The sequence below is a fragment of the Lacerta agilis genome, chromosome 7, assembly GCF_009819535.1.
Source record: "Lacerta agilis isolate rLacAgi1 chromosome 7, rLacAgi1.pri, whole genome shotgun sequence".
Classification (NCBI taxonomy): domain Eukaryota; kingdom Metazoa; phylum Chordata; class Lepidosauria; order Squamata; family Lacertidae; genus Lacerta; species Lacerta agilis.
Genome location: NC_046318.1, coordinates 19,673,004 through 19,692,365, shown reverse-complemented (window position 1 = coordinate 19,692,365; position 19,362 = coordinate 19,673,004). Strand labels below are relative to the sequence as shown.

The following is a 19,362-nucleotide window of genomic DNA, read 5'->3' as shown; positions in this document are numbered from 1 at the left end:
GAGAAGCTCCCACCACACAAAAAGCAAAGTCTTTGGAAGAACTGTGGAGTCTCATTTCCCTGGGCAATGATGAGTCTGCTGTACAGGGGTCAGCAAACTTTTCCAGCAGGGGGCTGGTCCACTGTCCTTCAGACTTTGTGCGGGGCGGCGGACTATATTTTGAAGAAAAAAATGAACGAATTCCTATGCCCCACAAATAACCCACAGGTGCATTTTAAATAAAAGGACACATTCTACTCATGTAAAAACACGCTGATTCCCGGACTGTCCGCGGGCCGGATTTACAAGGCGATTGGGCCAGATCTGGCCCCCAGGCCTTAGTTTGCCTACCCATGGATTAGAAATAGGATGATGATAAAGGGGTGGTGGTGGAAGTTTGGAATGCAGAACGAAACCACCCCCGGTCTCTGTTATTTTCAAAGGAATGTGAAGGAGACTGAGACAATTTGGAACGTAATCTAACAGGAAAGGTAACCAATTATAAATTTTCAGCGGAAAGCGGGGAAGAATCTGCCAGCTACAATAGGTTTTCCTATTGATCCCTGGCAGTTGGGAATCAGACCGCTCTTCCTAGGTTGCAGCGGGGAGGCGAGGACAGTTTATTTGTTGGAATGAAGGGGTCTCCAACAAGCTCCCGAATCACGGGGCGAAGCGACGCAGAAGCTTTTGGAAAACTGAGACAACCGCTTCCCCCAAGTCATGAAGGGAAATATCAACAGTTGGAAGAACAAAGGACATGACACTATATATGGTTGGGACAACATCATGAGGGGAGGGGAATACTACATGCAGGAAAGAACAATGATTACAGACCGAGTACCTCGCTTGAAACTTTATACGTCAATTAATATATTAACGCGAATTGAAACTGTAAGATTGCAATACGTATAAGGGAACCATTATCTTGAAGGGAATGTAATTTAAATGATTAAGATTTTGGAACGCCGAAAATGAAAAGCAAAGAGGGAGCCATCAAATCTAGCAGGTGAGGAGGCCACTTTAACTAAACTGTATAATTTGGTATATGAATAATTGGTTTTAATAATTGTATTAATTGGATAAAATCAAAAAGGCTGTTATTGGAACAATATTGGACAATCAGTAAAAACAACAACAATTAAAACACAAAATAGGATGGTAGGTGCCAAGAGTCGATAGAGTAACTTGGGTAAACTGAGATATTGTGTTACTGGAGTCAAGGAGTTGATACAATCGCAACTTCATTCACTGGTGAGCTTTGGGACTGTGTAAATTTGGGTCAGTGTGTATCTGCTGCATGTTGTGATTAGCGGGTGAATGTGCTCATGTAGAAGTTAAAGTTTAGTGGACATGTGTGTATGGTGGCTTAGACCGTGGCATGACAGCTCAGGTGCTTGCAGTGGTTTCTGATTGTGGTTGGCCTATGTATGACCAAGGCAGAAGTGTACAGCGGAGGTGGTTGTGTTATCTGTATATTTGGGGTCACTACAGATTAAATTCTCATAGGTGTCCGGGGAGGATCCCGGAAGGAAGTACAAAAACCCTGTGTAATTCAAATGAGATCACTTCTCCGATGACACTGGATAACTAAGGTCATGGGTGTAGCCAGGAGTAGGGGAAGGCTGCTCCCTCCTTCAAGTAAATAAATAAAAATAATTAACTAAAAGCAGAAATGGGCAATGCTTACTGAGTGTTCACAGGGGGGAAAACTTGATCAGAAAATAAGAGGAATTTGAGAAGGGAGTGTTGAAAAGGTTATCAGCAAATTTGAGGAAACTTGTTTTAGTTTAGATTTAAAAAAAAGAAAAAGATGAAAAAGGCCTGTTCTTTGTAGTTTCACAAAAGAGACTTGTTAACCACACGAAAGGCGGTCGCTGATTTTGTTGTTTAACTTCCCAGTTTTCAAATGACTGAATATTTTGACCGAGGACTTGGGGTGAAAAGAAAGTAATTTCAAGGCATCTCCTTCCGAATCTGCTAGACAGAGTCAGGCAGAGGATGATGGCAGGTGGGTGTCATGCCCCCCTAACCTAAATCCTGACTGTGCCCATGACTACAGCGTTACATCCCCATGGCTTTGTTAACGTGTAGCACACAGGCATGCTCCATCCATGGACACGGTGAGCTTCTCTCCCCACCTCCTGCAATTCAAGCGACTCCTTTACCTAGCAGTATAATGATGCAGAGGAGAATCGCGATCAGAGCGCCTGTGCTGAGTCCGGTTGGATGGATCAGCGCTTCGGCGTTACAAGAGAGCATTTTCCCTCTCTGGTCACAGGCACACACTCGGATGGTCACGGTTTCCGTGCTGCTCTGAATCGGGTAGTCGTTGTCCGATATTACCACGGGCAGGAGGTAGATATTCATCTCGTGTCTGTTATACCGGGTTCTCCTTGTGTAGATCGCGGCTGTGTTATCTGGAGAGAACCACAAGCATTGTAAACAGCATGTTCATTCTGAAAGTCCAAGACCCCAAAGAGAACAAAGCAGATAGACAAGCATTACCTCTGTTGTCCTGGAGGGTGAAATTGGAGCTGCTGGCTACTTCGGGAGCCAGCGAGAAGGAAAATTTGTGTCCGCCGAAAGAGTCGTCTTTGTCAACAGCACTTAAGGTCTGTATGAGCTAAAAAAAAATGACAATGGTGTTATTGTATTACCATCGTTGTGGCAGCCAGGCTCTTTGACACCAAGACCTTGTTCACACCTTATTATTCCATAAATAACCTTAGAGCAATGAGTTCGAAGCAGCGTGCCAAATGGATAGCAGCGGTTGAGATTTCCAGCAAAGAAATGCTGTTCTCTAAGAGCTGCTCAGGAATACATGTTTCATACAGGGATTTTCTACCTGCTCCATCTGATATGCAGGCTGAGACCCTACCTACCCACAGACTGTCTCGCCAGAGTGGTGCATGCTCTAGTTATCTCCCGCTTGGACTACTGCAGTGCGCTCTACGTGGGGCTACCTTTGAAGGTGACACAGAAACTACAGCTAATCCAGAATGCAGCAGCTAGACTGGTGATTGGGAGTGGCTGCCGAGACCATATAACACCGGTCCTGAAAGACCTACATTGGATCCCAGTACATTTCCGAGCACAATTCAAAGTGTTGGTGCTGACCTTTAAAGCCCTAAACGGCCTTGGTCCAGTATACCTGAAGGAGCGTCTCCACCCCCATCGTTCAGCCTGGACATTGAGGTCCAGCGCCGAGGGCCTTCTGGAGGTTCCCTCACTGCAAGGTTACAGAGAACCAGGCAGAGGGCCTTCTCGGTAGTGGCACCTGCCCTGAGGAACACTCTCCCATCAGATGTGAAAGAAATAAACAGCTATCTGACTTTTAGAAGACATCTGAAGACAGCCCTGTTTAGGAAAGTTATTGATGTTTGAAGTTTTATTCTGTTTTTAGTGTTCTGTTGGGAGCCGCCCAGAGTGACCGGGGAAACCTAGCCAGATCGGTGGGGTATAATAATAATAATAATAATAATAATAATAATAATTTCTGTTTTAATGAAGTGGCGACCGAGTGGAAGATTTAAGTTACCTCCACCATGTTTCTGGGCTGCCTGCAAAGGTAGGGAAGGCTACATTTGCCTGCAGGGGATAGGCTCGCCTCTACAGTCCTCTTCATATGTTCAAAAGAATGTCCACGAACATAAAGAAAATGTCTAGGGGGAGCAAGTGTCCAGGTGCACAAGCCCTGTGTGTGTTGGGCATGTCACGGCCTAATAATGGTCCACCGTTTTTCCTAGATGCTAAATGTACTGTAGTGACTCATTAGTATTCATTGTTGACCAGAAGGTTCCAGAGCCTTCCTTATATAGCTGCATGCAGGTGTGAAAGTCAGTCAGTCTTTCTATCGTTTTCAAGCCATGTAGTTCCATGGTGTCTCTCATTACTGTTTTTATTTTTTATTTTTTAGCTATGCACCCAGCCAGAGATCTGACTGAGGACTTGTAACCGCTATGCTTATGGAAATGCTTCAGTAAAGCATATTCGGGTGATTCACTTGCTGCCAACTCCCTGCTGAGTTACTCTGCTGAACTCTTTACATGCCCTGAGAGGCTAAGCATGCATACCAGGAAAGTCCTGGGGGGGTGCCAGGACCCTAATCCTGACAGGGTACACCTTAGGGTTGCCATATTTCAAAAGGTGAAAATCCAAACACAAAAGTTGTTGATTAACCCGGAGAAGTTGTTGAGCTTTTTGTTGAGCTTCTTTCTGCAAAATCTCAAAAAAAAGGGAAATCGCCAAAAAAACCCACACTGCCGACAGGAGTTGCCATACGTCTGCATTTTCCCGGACATTTCAGTGATTTCCACCCGGATACAGTTCCTGATGGCCAAATCCCAGCTATGTCTGGGAAATTCCGGACATAGGGCAACCCTATTATACCTGTTCCTCCCCAAACTTTCCCATGTTGAGAGAGATGGGCTGAAGGGGGTTTCTGTGCCCAGCTGAATGCGCTTGCAAGCCACCTCAAGACTGGGAAACTTGGTAGGTTTCTAAATGCACTCCGTGGAACACATTTAGAAGTCCCGTTCAGACTTTGCTATTCAACTTGACAAGGTTGGGGATTGGAGTGAACAGAGATAGGGATCTTTGGGGTGGAGATGGTGATACTTTATCCCATATCTTTACCCCATCCTGTCTGCTTTTTAATAATCATATTTATGAATATACAGACTGCCTTTCTTCTGGGGCACAGAATGCCCGGGCAATCTGCCATACACCCAACAGTCCATTAAAAAAAGAAGAAGACCCCAATCTTTCGTCTCATTCCGCACCCAGATCTTGCAAATACTTGAGTCAGGTGGCTACAGGGCTAATTTCAAATATGTGCCTTTCGTATCAAACCTGCAAGGGATTCATCAAGAGAAGCATCAAACAGAGCAAATTAAAGGAAAACATGGAGCCAGCAAACTGAAGTTCAAGAAGGAGCCACGCTGAACTCTGTGACATGCTGTGCCACCTCACATCAGCTCCTGAGGGAATGCCAGTCACAAGCCGATGAAAGATAGTCACGTTCTCATTTCCCTCAGCATCACTGTAAGTTCCTTCGCAATGCATAGTGCCAGCTCACAGGCACAATGCTGTTGGCACCATAACACAGACCACGTCTATAAATCTTGTACTTATTCGTTATGAAGCGCAAACCGCACACCTGCTCGGCCTTTGCGTTTTCGCAGACGAAGGTTTCGTAAAACATGGCAAACTCTGGGGCGTTGTCATTCACGTCCAGGACTTTAATGAACACTGGGATGCGGCTGCTTTCCTTCGGGTTGTCTGTAGTGACACAAAGAGAAAGCCGGTGAAAACTTTTTAGTAATGAGTTTGACTCCCGCTCCCCACCCACCCACTGCCTTGTTTGGAGCAATACATTCACAAGGCTAATGCAAGCAATGAACGACATTTTTTTTTTGCGTGCACAAATTATTTGTGTGAGTTAAAAGTATTTGCAGGTACAATCAGAATATATCTCTAACTGCCTCCTAAACCAAAGGTAGGAATTCTATGCTCATTTTTATCTCCTTCGATCCTCTCCCGCTTTCATATCCATCCGGCTTTATAAAATTCCACCAAGCAGACCACCAGAAACCCCCACAGAGGTCTTTACATTTGAAATTTGATCTGTCACTCTTGCGTGGCCGACCATCAAATATTACTGCATGGAAAAAGCCCTTCAGCTGTGAATCTTATGATTCAACTGTTAAATGTGTGTGCTGGCTAATATAAGATCTGTACAAGCTGATAAGGAAAGGAAGGAAGGAAGGAAGGAAGGAAGGAAAGAAAGAAAGAAAGAAAGAAAGAAAGAAAGAAAGAAAGAAAGAAAGAAAGAAAGAAAACTTTTGTTGATTTCAAGTCCCAAGTTTTCCACAATAAGCTTCTGGAAAGGCACAGAAGAGGTAGCAGCGAGAGAGATGAGTTATTGTTAGAACCTCTCTCTCTCTCTTAATTAGAGATCCTTTTTCAATTGAAATATATTTAAGCTGAAATATAGGCAAAGGGTTCTTTTTAAGGCTGTGTATGCACTAAAGACTATACTTTGAAAGCACACTCTAAGCACTTTCTTTCCCTCAAAGAATTCTGGGTGCTGTAGTTTACCCCTCACAGAGCTAAAATTCCCAGCAACCCTTAACAAACTACAATGCCCATCGTTCTTACAGGGGCAGGATGTGCTTCAGGTGTCTTTGAAAGGAATACTGCATCCACAGACCTCCTTTCCCCTGTATGAACAGCAGAAGAGCCATTAGCAGAACTTTCCCTTCGTCGTCTGCTTTAGCCCCACAATTCCTATACATGCAGCGTAAAACAGAAGATAGAGTGGACTACATCACTTCAAGATGTGGATTATGTACATGCCATTTTTTACTGCCCCCACCTATATTAAAAAAGCCCATTTGAGCATATTAAGAAGAAGAAGCATCAGGTACCATGCCAGAGAGATGTTCTAGTCCAACCTAGTTCCCCCCCCCTTTTTCATTTGCAGGTGGTGGTTGTTTTAAAATGAAGGGGAGCATTCAACTACTGGCATCCCCATCTGAAGTGGTGCAGCCCATGTAGAGCTCTGCACCTTCATAGAATCATAGAATCATAGAGTTGGAAGAGACCACAAGGGCCATCCAGTCCAACCCCCTGCCAAGCAGGAAACACCATCAAAGCATTCCTGACAGATGGCTGTCAAGCCTCTGCTTAAAGACCTCCAAAGAAGGAGACTCCACCACACTCCTTGGTAGCAAATTCCACTGCCAAACAGCTCTCACTGTCAGGAAGTTCTTCCTAATGTTTAGGTGGAATCTTCTTTCTTGTAACATGCATGTTGCTGCATGTTTGGACCTGGCCTAAGAGGCAAGCAGTCTTAAAGGACTGAGGTGCATCTTGTGAACATCTGTGACACTAGGAGCCATCAAGCTCCTGGGAGGCCAGTTGCCTATCTAGCTTAGGGCTCCTCCGCTCCCAAATTCCTCCCCTGCCTCTGACGTGCCTCTAGTCTTTCCAGAAGCATTGAGCCTGATGAAATCCACACTCCCTCCCACCAGTCACAGGGGGTCACCCTATGTCAGTGATGCCACTCTATTTTTTCATCAGTAGTATTCTTCAGGCTCGATGATTCACAGGGAAAAGGGCAGGCTGCGCTGAGCTCCGGAGTGAGAAAGATCGAGAGAGATCTGGTTAGGAAGTGCAGGGTATCCTTTCTTGATAGCCTTATCCTCCACGCATTTGTCTAATCCTCTTTCAAAGCAATCCAAGATGGTGGCTGTCATTTCCTCCAATGGGAGCAAGTTCCAAAGTTTGACGATGGAGGGAGCACTTTCTTTTATCCACCCCGAATCTTCCAACATTCAACTTGACTGGATGTCCACAGGTTCTAGCATTATGCTATACAGTGGTACCTCGGGTTAAGAACTTAATTCATTCTGGAGGTCCGTTCTTAACCTGAAACTGTTCTTAACCTGAGGTACCACTTTAGCTAATGGGGCCTCCCACTGCCACCACTGCACGATTTCTGTCTTGAAGCAAAGTTCTTAACCCGAGGTACTATTTCTGGGTTTAGCGGAGTCTGTAACCTGAAGCGTCTGCAACCTGAAGTGTCTGTAACCCGAGGTACCACTGTACCCCCTCTTCCTAGGAGTTGCTCCACACACCCTTAAATCGGTTTTTTGGAACCTTTTCCTGAACTTTTTCCAACTCTACAATATCCTTTTTGAGGTGAGGCGACCAGAACTGTACACGATTTTCCAAACGTGGTCCTGTCACAGTTTTGTATAACAGCGTTATGATATTGGCAGTTTTATTTCCAATTCCTTTTTTAACTCTCCCGAGCACTGAATTTGCCTTTTCCACAGCTGCTGCAGACTGGGTCGACGTCTTCGTCGAGCAATCTACTATGACCCCAAGGTCTCATTGCTTGTCAGTCACTGCCAGTTCAGACCCCTTGAAATCAAGACTCTTTTAAGACATATTGTCTCTTTACGCACAATTGTTTTGGCCTCCTATAGTTCACCCTGCCTGGGTGAAAGAGGAAAGGGTTAATAGGGGGTGTGGTGAGAGCATTACTGGATTGTTTGGGCCACAACTGGCCTACCTTACAAGACGGTTGTGCAAGGAAGGGCATAAGCAGGCTCTTCTAGCTTCCCCCTTCCATTACAGAAGGGACGAGGCATTCAGCATTGAATTGCCTCTTTGAACCTTAGGGTTATTTCTCTCTGCCCTGGCAGAGGGTATTCTGATGCTTCCTAACGGCACCCCCCCTCCCCATGGCTTCCTGTGGACGACGGAATTGCAGGATAAACATGTCAAGTGGAGGTTTTTCTTTGTGCAGCCTTAACGGCTGCGAACCTGAAAGCTGCAACATTTTAAAACATAGAGTTGAAGTCAATAGGAGAAACCTGCTTAGAAATGCAAAATCAATATTCTCTCCCACAAGCAAGCAATCTGTTCTTGGGCGATAACTATCAGGAACACCACTTTCCAATATGCTTACGCAAACTTTAAGCTTCGTTGCTCTTTATCTCTTCCTTGTCCCTCCCCATTTTCTTTTTCTTCAATGAATAAATTGCTTAACTTTGTTCTCTTCAGTATAACCTAATTGTCACCTGGTTCTTTCTTTTCCTTGTGGGAGGAGTGGGAAAGTGTTACTATATGGAGCAGGTGGCTCCCTTCCTCTCGCTGCATTATGCAAACACACACATTTTCTTAGTTATTCATGTAGCATCTATCAAACCAAAGACTGAAATCCTAAATTTCTCTTGATCTTGGCTTTGAAGTGCTTTCTGCGGTGCACTTGCTGTTTCACCTTTCATAGCTTTCAGGTGTGGAAAATTCATCATTCAAAACAACTTCAGAACTCTCATCTGCAAGGCAGCTGCATACTGAACAACTTGAATCCCACTTCTGCATCCATCACTGGTTTCCTTGGGCTCGTGAGTGAGTCAAGGTTGCCCAACAGAGAAGCATATGTTTGTCGGGAGTATGCATCACAATAACCATGAAAATATTCCTCCTTTGCTAAGGGTCCCTCTATAGAGATATTTAGCAAGTATGGAGCTTCTGGCTGGCATCAATCTGCCTCGGGAGCAGTGCTGTCAAGTATCCCGTTTTCCCCGGGATTCTCCCTTATTTCAAGCAGTTTCCCACTGCTCTCCCTTATTTTTTATTTCCCTTAAATTTCCTGTTTTTAATGGAAGCAGCTCCTCCCCTGCTGGCCAGGGACTGGGTGGGAAGACCTCGCCTACTTGGAGAGAAAAGCCTCAGCCCTCAAAGCAAGTGGGAGCCGTTTCCCGTGCTTACAGGGGGGTGTATTCCTCCCCCTGCATCAGCCCCTATCCGTTGCCGCCGAGCCCCTCAGCCAGCCAATAGGGTTAGCTGGTGGGCGGAGCCTGGCTGCCTTTGAGCAGCTGCTGCTTCCTGTCCTATTTTGACGGGATCAGACAAGAAGACAATGGGGCTCCATTGCGCGGAGCACATGGCTGCCCTCCTCTTTGCTGGCTGCCCTCCTCTTTGCTCCGCTCCGAGCCCAAGCCCGCTTGGAGTTTACATTGCTGCTCCGCCCACTTTTGCTTCTGGCTCCGCCCACCACTGAAATGTGACTGTCCCTGGGATAGGTGAGACTGCTGATCCCTTATTTTCAAATCTGAAACTTGACAGCTATGCTCGGGAGACGAAGGAGGAGTGCGCCTTTGGGAGTGAAGTCAAACCGTTGGAAGGTTACAGCAGATGCCGTGCCTGTAGAGACTGATATCAGAGAGACATGTTTTGTTGCAGCTGGGGAAGATGAAGGTGTCCGGTTGTGCTGCTGCAGCTGGACCATGACGTTTCTCCTCTCTGCACTCTGATCCCAGCGATCATTCCTCCTTTGGCCACTGTTATGGAAGCACAACCTGTCTCCAGGCACTGCAGTCATCTGCAAGGGATTGCCACACGGCAAGGTTGATGCTGCCACATGTTGTCACATTTGCAGACGTCTTTGTAGCGCAGAGTTTGGTCTGCCAATGGGTCTGGTGCCTGAAGCCAGCTCCTGGTAGAGCACATCCTTGGGTATCCCACCATCTTCCATTCTGTGGACATGAACAAGCCAGTGTATACATTGGGCTTGGGAGAGGACATCTTTGTTCAGAACTCTGTCCTGCCATCTGATGCCCAAAATCTTCCTGATGGAAGGCATCGAGGTGTCATTCCTGGCAGTTGCAAATTGCCCATGAATCACTTAACATGACTCACTGTCGCTGTTCGACAGTGGAATTTGCTGCCAAGGAGTGTGGTGGAGTCTCCTTCTTTGGAGGTCTTTAAGCGGAGGCTTGACAGCCATCTGTCAGGAATGCTTTGATGGTGTTTCCTGCTTGGCAGGGGGTTGGACTGGATGGCCCTTGTGGTCTCTTCCAACTCTATGATTCTAACCTTCATATTTCAAATCACTAGAGGAAGTATGGGGCCTCATTATCTAATGGTGGAGCTCCATATTCTATATTTTATTGGCCGAGCAGGTTATGGTCATATTCCTGTGGCACCTGTAACATCCACAGATGTCTTGTTTGGACAAGAGGCATCCAACACCTGTAAAAACTCCAGCTGTCTCCCAAGGATGCAGTCCTTAGCATAATGACTGATTGCACAGCCAGTAATCGGTCATAAACACAGGTGCTCTTTACATGTCACCCCAGCACCATGAGAAAGATCCATGCCATATGTTGGGTCCATGTGGAGAAAAGTAGTTCTCATGCATAGGAAGCACCATGGTATGACAATTTCAGAGAACAATGAGCTCATTAACACTGAGAGCCAGTGTGGTGTAGTAGTAGACTTGTAATCTGGTGAACCGGGTTCGCGTCTCCGCTCCTCCACATGCAGCTCTTGGGTGACGCTGGGCTAGTCACACTTCTTTGAAGTCTCTCAGCCCCACTCACCTCACAGAGTGTTTGTTGTGGGGAAGGAAGGGAAAAGAGAATGTTAGCCGCTTTGAGACTCCTTCGGGTAGTGATAAAGCGGGATATCAAATCCAAACTCTTCTCTTCTTCTTCTTCTTTTGGACCATCTTACAAATTAGCAGTACATAGCTGAAGACTAGGAACTTACTATCCTGGAGGAAGCATTGATAAAAATAAAAAAGAGATGTCTGGCTGACCTCCTCTTTGCCATTTTAAGAAACTACTAAAAACTCATTTGCTCTCTCTCTTCCCTTCCTTATTTGTCGGCTAATTATAGTCTGTGTTTTACTCATTGTTTGTTTCACTTAGCGAGTGCACTGTTTTTCTCTTCCCCTTGAGTCCTCTGTCCCTTTGTTTCACAGTCTTTAGCATCTAAAGAATGTGAAACAAAAGGTTTAGATCCTGAGTTAGTTTTCCTGTTTGCATAGTGCCTGCTGGTGCCTTTATTGATGATAAATTATCAGGCTGAGAGAGGGGGGGACAATTTTCTTCTCACAGCATGGAAGCGCATGACAACGGTGTGCACTTGTGGCTTCAGAAACAGAGAATGCTCTGTTGGGTAAAAGTTCCACTCAGTGCAGGGCAAGCATATGCACAACTGGACAGAAAGCAATAAAATGCCCCAAACCTAGCAAATGTTCTTGGTCAGGGGTTGGGAACTTTAGGCCTGAAGGATGAATGCGGCCCTCCATCTCTCCCCGTTTGGCCCTCTGAACTTTCTCCAAGCCATACACCTCACTGGGCCTGCTTTATGCTAGGGGAGATTTTCCTCTGGTTGGAATGTGCCCTTGACCTCAGATAATACCTCTTGCTTGCCTGGTGTTTGTGTGTGTGTGGAAGCAAGCCTACATTCCTTGATCTCCCTATTGTTACTCTGGCCCTGCTCACTGCTAGCAGGTGGCCCTCGAAACATTGCCCAGAAAGAAATGTGGCCTTCAGGGTGACAAAGGTTCCCCCCGCCCCTGTTTTCTGCTCAGTCAACAGGGTGGTCTTAAGAGATGGTAAGGTGGCACTGTGGCTGCTAGAAAATAAGAAAAAGCTACTTGCTTGTCAACATGTTATTTAAGATTCTGTAAAATGTTTTCGGGTAGAGATTGTGGAGCAAGGAGCAAAGCATCGTTGCTTTCCTTCCCTTCTGAGAGGCTAACCAAAGATCATTCACCTGAGGCTTGCTAGCTCAGGCCTTGCCCTGCTGCTCTCTAGACGACTTGAGCGGTGTTTTCAGAGAGAGTTCAGTGACCCATTTTATAGCTACACATAATGCATGAGAAAAAGGAAGGACCAAGCAGATCCATGTGTATGCAGCAATTTTACAAGAGACGAGAAAAAATAACAATCACAGAATGTGGTATTGGATGCAGGAATTGGCTTCCTAAGAATCTCTGTTTTCTTTCTTTCTTTCTTTCTTTCTTTCTTTCTTTCTTTCTTTCTAAAGAACAAGTTTTCAGAATAGACTTTGAAGCCTACCTTAAATTAGCAACTCCCGCTTAAATGTCAAAAACCAGAGAAATAACTGAATCAAATGTTCAGTAGATAGAGATGGAGTTTGCACACTCCTCAATGACTAGCAAAACCAGAATAAGTTATGCAAAACACTGAAGAATAAATTATGCAAAATTAGAGGCTTGTGCAAATTTGCTCAATTTGAATAATTTATTCCAAGTGCAAAATCCAGCTTTTCTCTTGGCACATAATTGAGAGGGCCTGGGAGCAATTTTTTTTATTTTTTTATTTCCCCCCCTTCCCCACATATGGGATATACACAGCTCTGTTCCTCCTGCTGAGCTGCAAAGAAGAGCCTTGAGATTTCCAGTAGAATCTAGCTATCTAATGCCACGGAAGGCATTAAATAATTGTTATTCTGCTATGCTTCACAGTGAGTCAAATGCAACAAAACAGATTCTTCTCAGTGTTGACTGAATTACATTTGCACATGCAGGTCCTCCTAGGTTCTCTCTTTGCTAGATAGCGATCACATCTATATCCCTATAAATGTGAGGGTTAAAGAATTCTGGTCATTGTAGCCCAGTGAGAATCACTGGTAAGTGATAGGGTAGCCAAATGCAGAAGACAGAGCTCCTGAACCTCCCAGAAGAGGCAATTTTGAGAGATTATTTATCTTCTGCTCACCATTAAAGGTGTAGGAGCATGTCCTCTTTTTTTTAATCTGGCCACCCAAGTTAGCCGCCTGCCATTTCCCCCTTTCCTCTCAGAACTGCAGTTACCATGGTTCCCTGGAAGAAGTTTTGATGTCTCCCATTAACGAGACATCTAGTTACCTGGATGTGGCCTAAAATATTGGAGATGATTAAAAAGTGTTCGGTAAGCAGGTTTACATGGAAAACGGGTGCTTAAACAAGGCTGCCTAATTTTCACAGGCTCCCTGAATGAATACTGAGCTCAACGGAGAGATCTTCGGTGCCAGCCCTACTTAGAATAGACACCCATTGGCATTAATAGAGATGACTCATTAATTAGTTGTGCACAACCTATAGTTACTTGATTATCTTAACTCGCCTAATTGTGAAGTGTTCCCCTCCACCCCAACCCAGAGTCCCCGTTCAGACCAAACAGGAAACGGAGAAGGGTTACAAATGTGGCTGATGTTTCTGCCTTCAGCTAGTCCTCTAAGCCTGCCTACTTGGAAGCAAGTCCCATCTACAATAGCTTTCATGTAAGTGGATTTAGGAGTGATGTACTGGGCTCCGGGCTCCTAATTAAATCTGGCCCTAATGAAATTAACAGGGTAACACAGAAAGAAGTAAGTGACTTGAAGATGATGGCCTTTTAAGTATCTTGGTCAATGCTACAGGGCTGAATTTGGCTGGCACATATAAAGAACAGCATATTTCCATCTCCTTCCTCAATATTATGTACCCCTTTTTGTGGGGAGGGGGTACAATCTATGCAGCTGCTCACAAGCAGCAATTGCCATCCTAATTAACCAATGGCCAGGAGGATTTCTTTAGTCTATTTGATCTGAAATGGGCATGCTAATTTCCTTTCCATTCAGGCACAAAGTTGCCTCTTCATAAGCTGTAGCCTTGGGAAAGAAAGAGGGGGGAAATACAGAAGCTTTTTTTTTTAAAGTTTACTTCCATGAATAACAGCAAAACAACCAAAGCATGGAGATTGACTTCCTTTCAGCCATTCTCAGCTGGAAGGCTGCATTCGTTATGGCAATGGTGTTTATGCAAAACTTACTGATCTCGGAAGCTACTACTGTAATGTTATGCCACAATAATGTTTCCCGGTCAAGAAGTTTGGAAGTAAATATTGAACCGTTTCCAGAATCAATGTTGAATATTCTGTCCATGTCAGTATGCCGATCTACAGAATACCTGAAAATAGAAACAAAGGCATTTAGAGATCGCTCCAAAAATGCTTTTAAATAATTTTATGGTGCACTCTACAGCTATATTGCAAGCAACAACAACAAACCCCACCAAACCCATTTTATTGTACTGATATTGTGAACTGCAACATCTTGATACCTTCTGTGATTTGGGCAGGATTTATCTAAGGATCCTGGTCGGTGGAAACTGCTTCAGCAGATGGAACATTTGTAATTCATCACTGTATATTTGCCAAAATCCCAGGACTGGTGCTAGGGTTTCTTGCGCCCTAGGCGAGACCACCTTCTGGCGCCCCCCGCCGCCCACCCCTGCCAAAGCCTGCTTTAGCGGGAGGTGGGGGTGGTGGAGAGGCAAGCAGCAGTTTCTCTGCTGTAGCGGAGAAGCTGCTGCTAGCCCGCCCCGCCCCCCGCCCAAGCCTGGCCAGCGCCCCCTCCATTTTGGCACCCTAGGCAATTTCCTAGTTCGCCTTAATGGACGTGCCGGCCCTGCAAAATCCTATTTGATTCACAACACCACCCATTAAGACCAAAGTATGGGTTTAAAAAAAGTCACAACCCAAACACATTAGGCCAATTCATAATTTCCATGTTAAGTGCTACAACTGGCATTTTGGAGTTCTTTACTTGAGCATGGATTTTTTTTTAAAAAAAATAATATTCAGCTATCTTCCCCTTTGTCTCTTTGGTATCCTTGAATCAAGATTCAACAGGTGAACAACTTGTATTCTTCAAAATACAAATGCAACCTGTGAAGCTTCTTGTGCAGAAAATAAAATTTCCAAAGCGTGATATGGTAGAAAACCTACCAAAAGATAATTTCCCCCCAGCTCAATGTTTCTGTAATATCATATAGTTTTGAGAAAATTTCCTGGTAATGATCATGTTGAAAGCTAATGTGGCATGAACATAGCGATGCTCTGGCTTATTCAGGCTGCAACCCTGTTGCACATTTATTTCCAGGTAAGTGTAACATGTGGGATGTGGGTGGCGCTGTGGATTAAACCACAGAGCCTAGGGCTTGACGATCAGAAGGTTGGCGATTCGAATCCCCGCGACGGGGTGAGCTCCCATTGCTCAATCCCTGCTCCTGCCCACCTAGCAATTCGAAAGCATGTCAAAGTGCAAGTAGATAAATAGGGACCGCTCCGGCGGGAAGGTAAATGGCGTTTCTGTGCGCTGCTCTGGTTCACCAGAACCGGCTTAGTCATGCTGGCTACATAACCTGGAAGCTGTACGCCGGCTCCCTCGGCCAGTAAAGCGAGATGAGCGCCACAACCCCCGAGTCGGACACGACTGGACCTAATGGTCAGGGGTCCCTTTACCTTTATGTGTAACATTATTCGCAACCTAAGTAACTTCACCCAAGGCATCACAATTCAATAGGCCTTACTTTTGAGTAGACATGTCTAGGATTGCACTGCCTATCACAAGAAAACTGAACCAAAAGGTGTTTCATTGCACTTTTCTGCCTCAAGAATGGTTGTGTGCATTAGTGAAAATTTAGTGAGCTCTGTAGCCTTCTCTATAAACCATAAACCACGCTGAGACCTCCAGCTATAGGGCGATATATGAATTCAATAAACAAAATAATAATAAAATAAAATAACTGTAGGGCACACATTTACTCATGCAAGGGAAGGAACAGGCTGTTGTTTTCCTGCACTTCCCAATTGAACAGGATGACCAATCACTGCTTCTTAATAATTCAATACCAAATGTACCCAAGAGCAGAACTTGCTGAAAATCACTGACCCACCTAAAATGGAAATGTCAGCAATGCAATTTTCCCCCCAGCAGGATTTATAATATTTTGGCCAGGCTGGCAATAAACTGCAGGATATAGGAGGGCAACAGATGGAATGGATCAGTCGGCAAGGGCTAAAGAATGACCGCTCACCAGGATTGTCGGTGGGTGGCTTTTGTGACCTGGCGCAGGCTCCCTGGCCTCGGGAGCCGAGCCATAGCTGTTAACTGTTGCTCTGTCCCCTGGGCTGGCCAGCGAGGTTGCAGGGCTCCCACCTGGCCCTGGTTCAAATTAGCAAATTGGCAGTGGCTGGGGGGCAGCCAGAGCAAGGGCTCCTGCCGACGCCGGCCATTCAGTCAGCTCAAAGTGTCATGGAGAGAGGCTCATCGTTGGACGGTCTAGGGGGTAACCGATTGGGAGCTAGGGAGCTGGGAAGTGGTATGGGGGAAGCCTTTTGTTTTACCAAGCAACGCCTGGGCTTATCTTCTTGTCCCGTAGTGCGGTAACGCACCCCTCTTGCAGCGGTGTTAGCAGGGCCATGAGCACTCAGTGGATGGTAAAACTCCCCTCCACAACAGGAAAAGGGGGGCCAGCTGCGTAAATGCACATTTTGCAGTGTCCCCCAGATTCCTGTCTGACCCTACTTAGCCTCAGACCCCAACTGGGGGGGGGGGGTAAGAGGGATACACACCCAATGCCTAAGCCAGGGGTCAGCAACCTTTTTCAGCCATGGGCCGGTCCACCGTCCCTCTGACCATGTGGTGGGCCGCTCTATCTATCTATCTATCTATCTCTCTATCTATCTATTTCGGGGGAAATGAACGAATTTCTATGCCCCACAAATAACCCAGAGATGCATTTTAAATAAAAGCACACATTCTACTCATGTAAAAACACCAGGCAGGCCCCACAAATAACCCAGAGATGCATTTTAAATAAAAGGTCACATTCTACTCATGTAAAAACATGCTGATTCCCAGACCGTCCGTGGGCTGGACTGGGAAGGCGATTGGGCTGGATCTGGCCCATGGGCCTTAGGTTGCCTAACCCTGGCCTAAGCCAAGGTTTTCCCACACCTGAAATTAATAAAGTTGTGGCCTGTTTTAATCCTATACCTACACTGTCTTGTGTCTTAATTATCTGGGGCCTGGCTCCCAGGGAGGAGGGTCTGTGCCTGGGAACGCAAAGCTTCCCTCCTGCCCGTGCCATCCGAAAAAGCTTCTCATGCATCACAGTAACACTGCACAGGCAAAAGGGGGGTGGGGAATACTAATACAAGACTCCAGAGTGCAAGGAGATGGCTTGTCTTTCCATGGCAGTAGTGGGGGGGATGCACACTCTAATCCACAAGTGTATGATCTGGGACCAACTGGACATCTCTTTTTCTATGCAGGAGTGCGACACAGCCTGTGCCCTGCTGAAGTGGTTCTTCTTCCAAATGTTCTCGGATAAGTGTTCACTGTGGTGTCTACTTAGGCAAGGGATTGCGAGTTACCCTCCCCTATCGCTTTAACTGCTTCAACCACAATATGGTTGCTGAAATGCCCAGGAAAGCAGCAGGGGAGACTGGCTGAGGTTGCCAAGTGGGAGAGTTGGAATCCAGTCAACAGTTTCCCTGCTCCCAAGGATTGGTATGGGAGAGAGGGAGGGTGGGGTGGGGAATAAGATGGGACCTGAAGTTGGCTACATGGTGGAGCTCCTTCAAAGCAAGGGTTTTTAAGTGGTGCTGTATGTGTTGTTGTTGTTCAGTCGTTCAGTCGTGTCCGACTCTTCATGACCCCATGGACCAGAGCACGCCAGGCACGCCTATCCTTCACTGCCTCTCGCAGTTTGGCCAAACTCATGTTAGTAGCTTCGAGAACACTGTCCAACCATCTCATCCTCTGTCGTCCCCTTCTCCTTGTGCCCTCCATCTTTCCAGTCGCTGTGAATTTAGCATCCGCCCTCAACATAACAAACTCACAGGGTACCATTTCTAATTCCATCTGTTGAAAGGTCAGCAGTCAAGCCTTCCTGATGAATGGATTAAAGTGAATTAAAGATCACGAGACTTTCTTTCTGCTGCTGCTGCTTCTTTTCAAGTGAAAGGAAAGAACATCTCCCCGATACCTTCTAAAAGCATGGGGCAGGGAGAGTTTGTGTGTCTGTCAACTTCAAAGGCTGCATGCCAGCAGAAATTCTCCTGGAATTATATGAGTTGCAGAAACCAGGACCTCAAGCTGGGGCAACAATTAATATCTCAGACATATACTGAAGGTTGGCAGTAGTGCCGCAGTTTGGATTTGCCAAGTTACTTAGCAAGCTTTAAGCAAGCGTCTTTCACATATTCAGCGAACTGGGGATTAGCGGTGTAAGTTTTTCAAACGGAAGCCTAACATCCAGAAATCCGAACATCGCAGATTTAGCACATTGTATGTGACACAGTTCTCGGAAGCAATGGAGAAAACCTGTTTATGTTCGATTCTTAATTTTCAGCCTGATGCTAACCATTTGTTTTAGCTGCAGCCACCCTTAGGAAGCACTGCTATGCAATTGATCGTGTTAGGCTGTAAGTGGAGAGAAGAGAATGCCCTTGCCAAGCCCTAGAAAGGGGAAAGTGATGCCCAGGAGAAAAGAGGTTCTTTGGGTAGTTTACGGTACATACAATGGGTGGGAAGCGGTGCATGTACTCTCATCTCAAGTCAGACAGGAGGGAGCTAAGCCTCTGTTCTTCCAGCTTCTTGGCAAAAGATCAATAATGGACAGAGCCTTAGTTTGCACCATGCAATATGGTTAAGTTCAACTTCCTAGTGGCAGCCACTATCACAGAGCCGATCATCACTGTAGGGCTGTGGGGGTATCCCCCTGGTGATCAAACAGCTGTTTCATCTCTAGAAGGACAAGGGACTCATGGATGTCTCTCCTGCCAACATGCCACCACCAAGATGGGTCTACCTATAGGACTATAGCGGCTGCTAGATTACAACTCCCATCATCCTTGACCAACTGCAGTGTTGGGTAGGGCTGATGGGGGTTGGAGTCCAATGGCATTGGAGGCTCATGGGTTTCTCAGCCCTGCTCTTAAAGAAATGGGGTGCAGGGAAGCTAATGCTGGAATGTCAACCTTCTAGGGATGCAGTAGGGCAGGGGTCCCCAAACTAAGGCCCGGGGGCCAGATGCAGCCCAATCGCCTTCTAAATCTGGCCAGCGGACAGTCCGGGAATCAGCGTGTTTTTACATGAGTAGAATGTGTCCTTTTATTTAAAATGCATTTCTGGGTTATTTGTGGGGCATAGGAATTCGTTCATATTTTCCCCCCCAAAATATAGTCCGGCCCCTCACAAGGTCTGAGGGACAGTGGACTGGCCCCCTGCTGAAAAAGTTTG

At 45.9% G+C, this 19,362-nt stretch overlaps 1 protein-coding gene across 1 annotated transcript in view; it reads right to left on the bottom strand.

Annotated features, from left to right (window-relative positions):
• Positions 1 to 19,362, bottom strand: part of LOC117049714 (cadherin-6) — a gene marked incomplete at its 5' end in the record, with an annotated part of 45,473 nt that overhangs the window by 3,168 nt on the left and 22,943 nt on the right. Inside the window, 4 exons of the mRNA XM_033154562.1 lie at positions 2,145 to 2,396; positions 2,485 to 2,602; positions 5,138 to 5,259; positions 14,103 to 14,239. Of these exons, the coding sequence (XP_033010453.1) occupies positions 2,145 to 2,396; positions 2,485 to 2,602; positions 5,138 to 5,259; positions 14,103 to 14,239 (629 nt within the window). The remainder of the gene's footprint in view (positions 1 to 2,144; positions 2,397 to 2,484; positions 2,603 to 5,137; positions 5,260 to 14,102; positions 14,240 to 19,362) is intronic.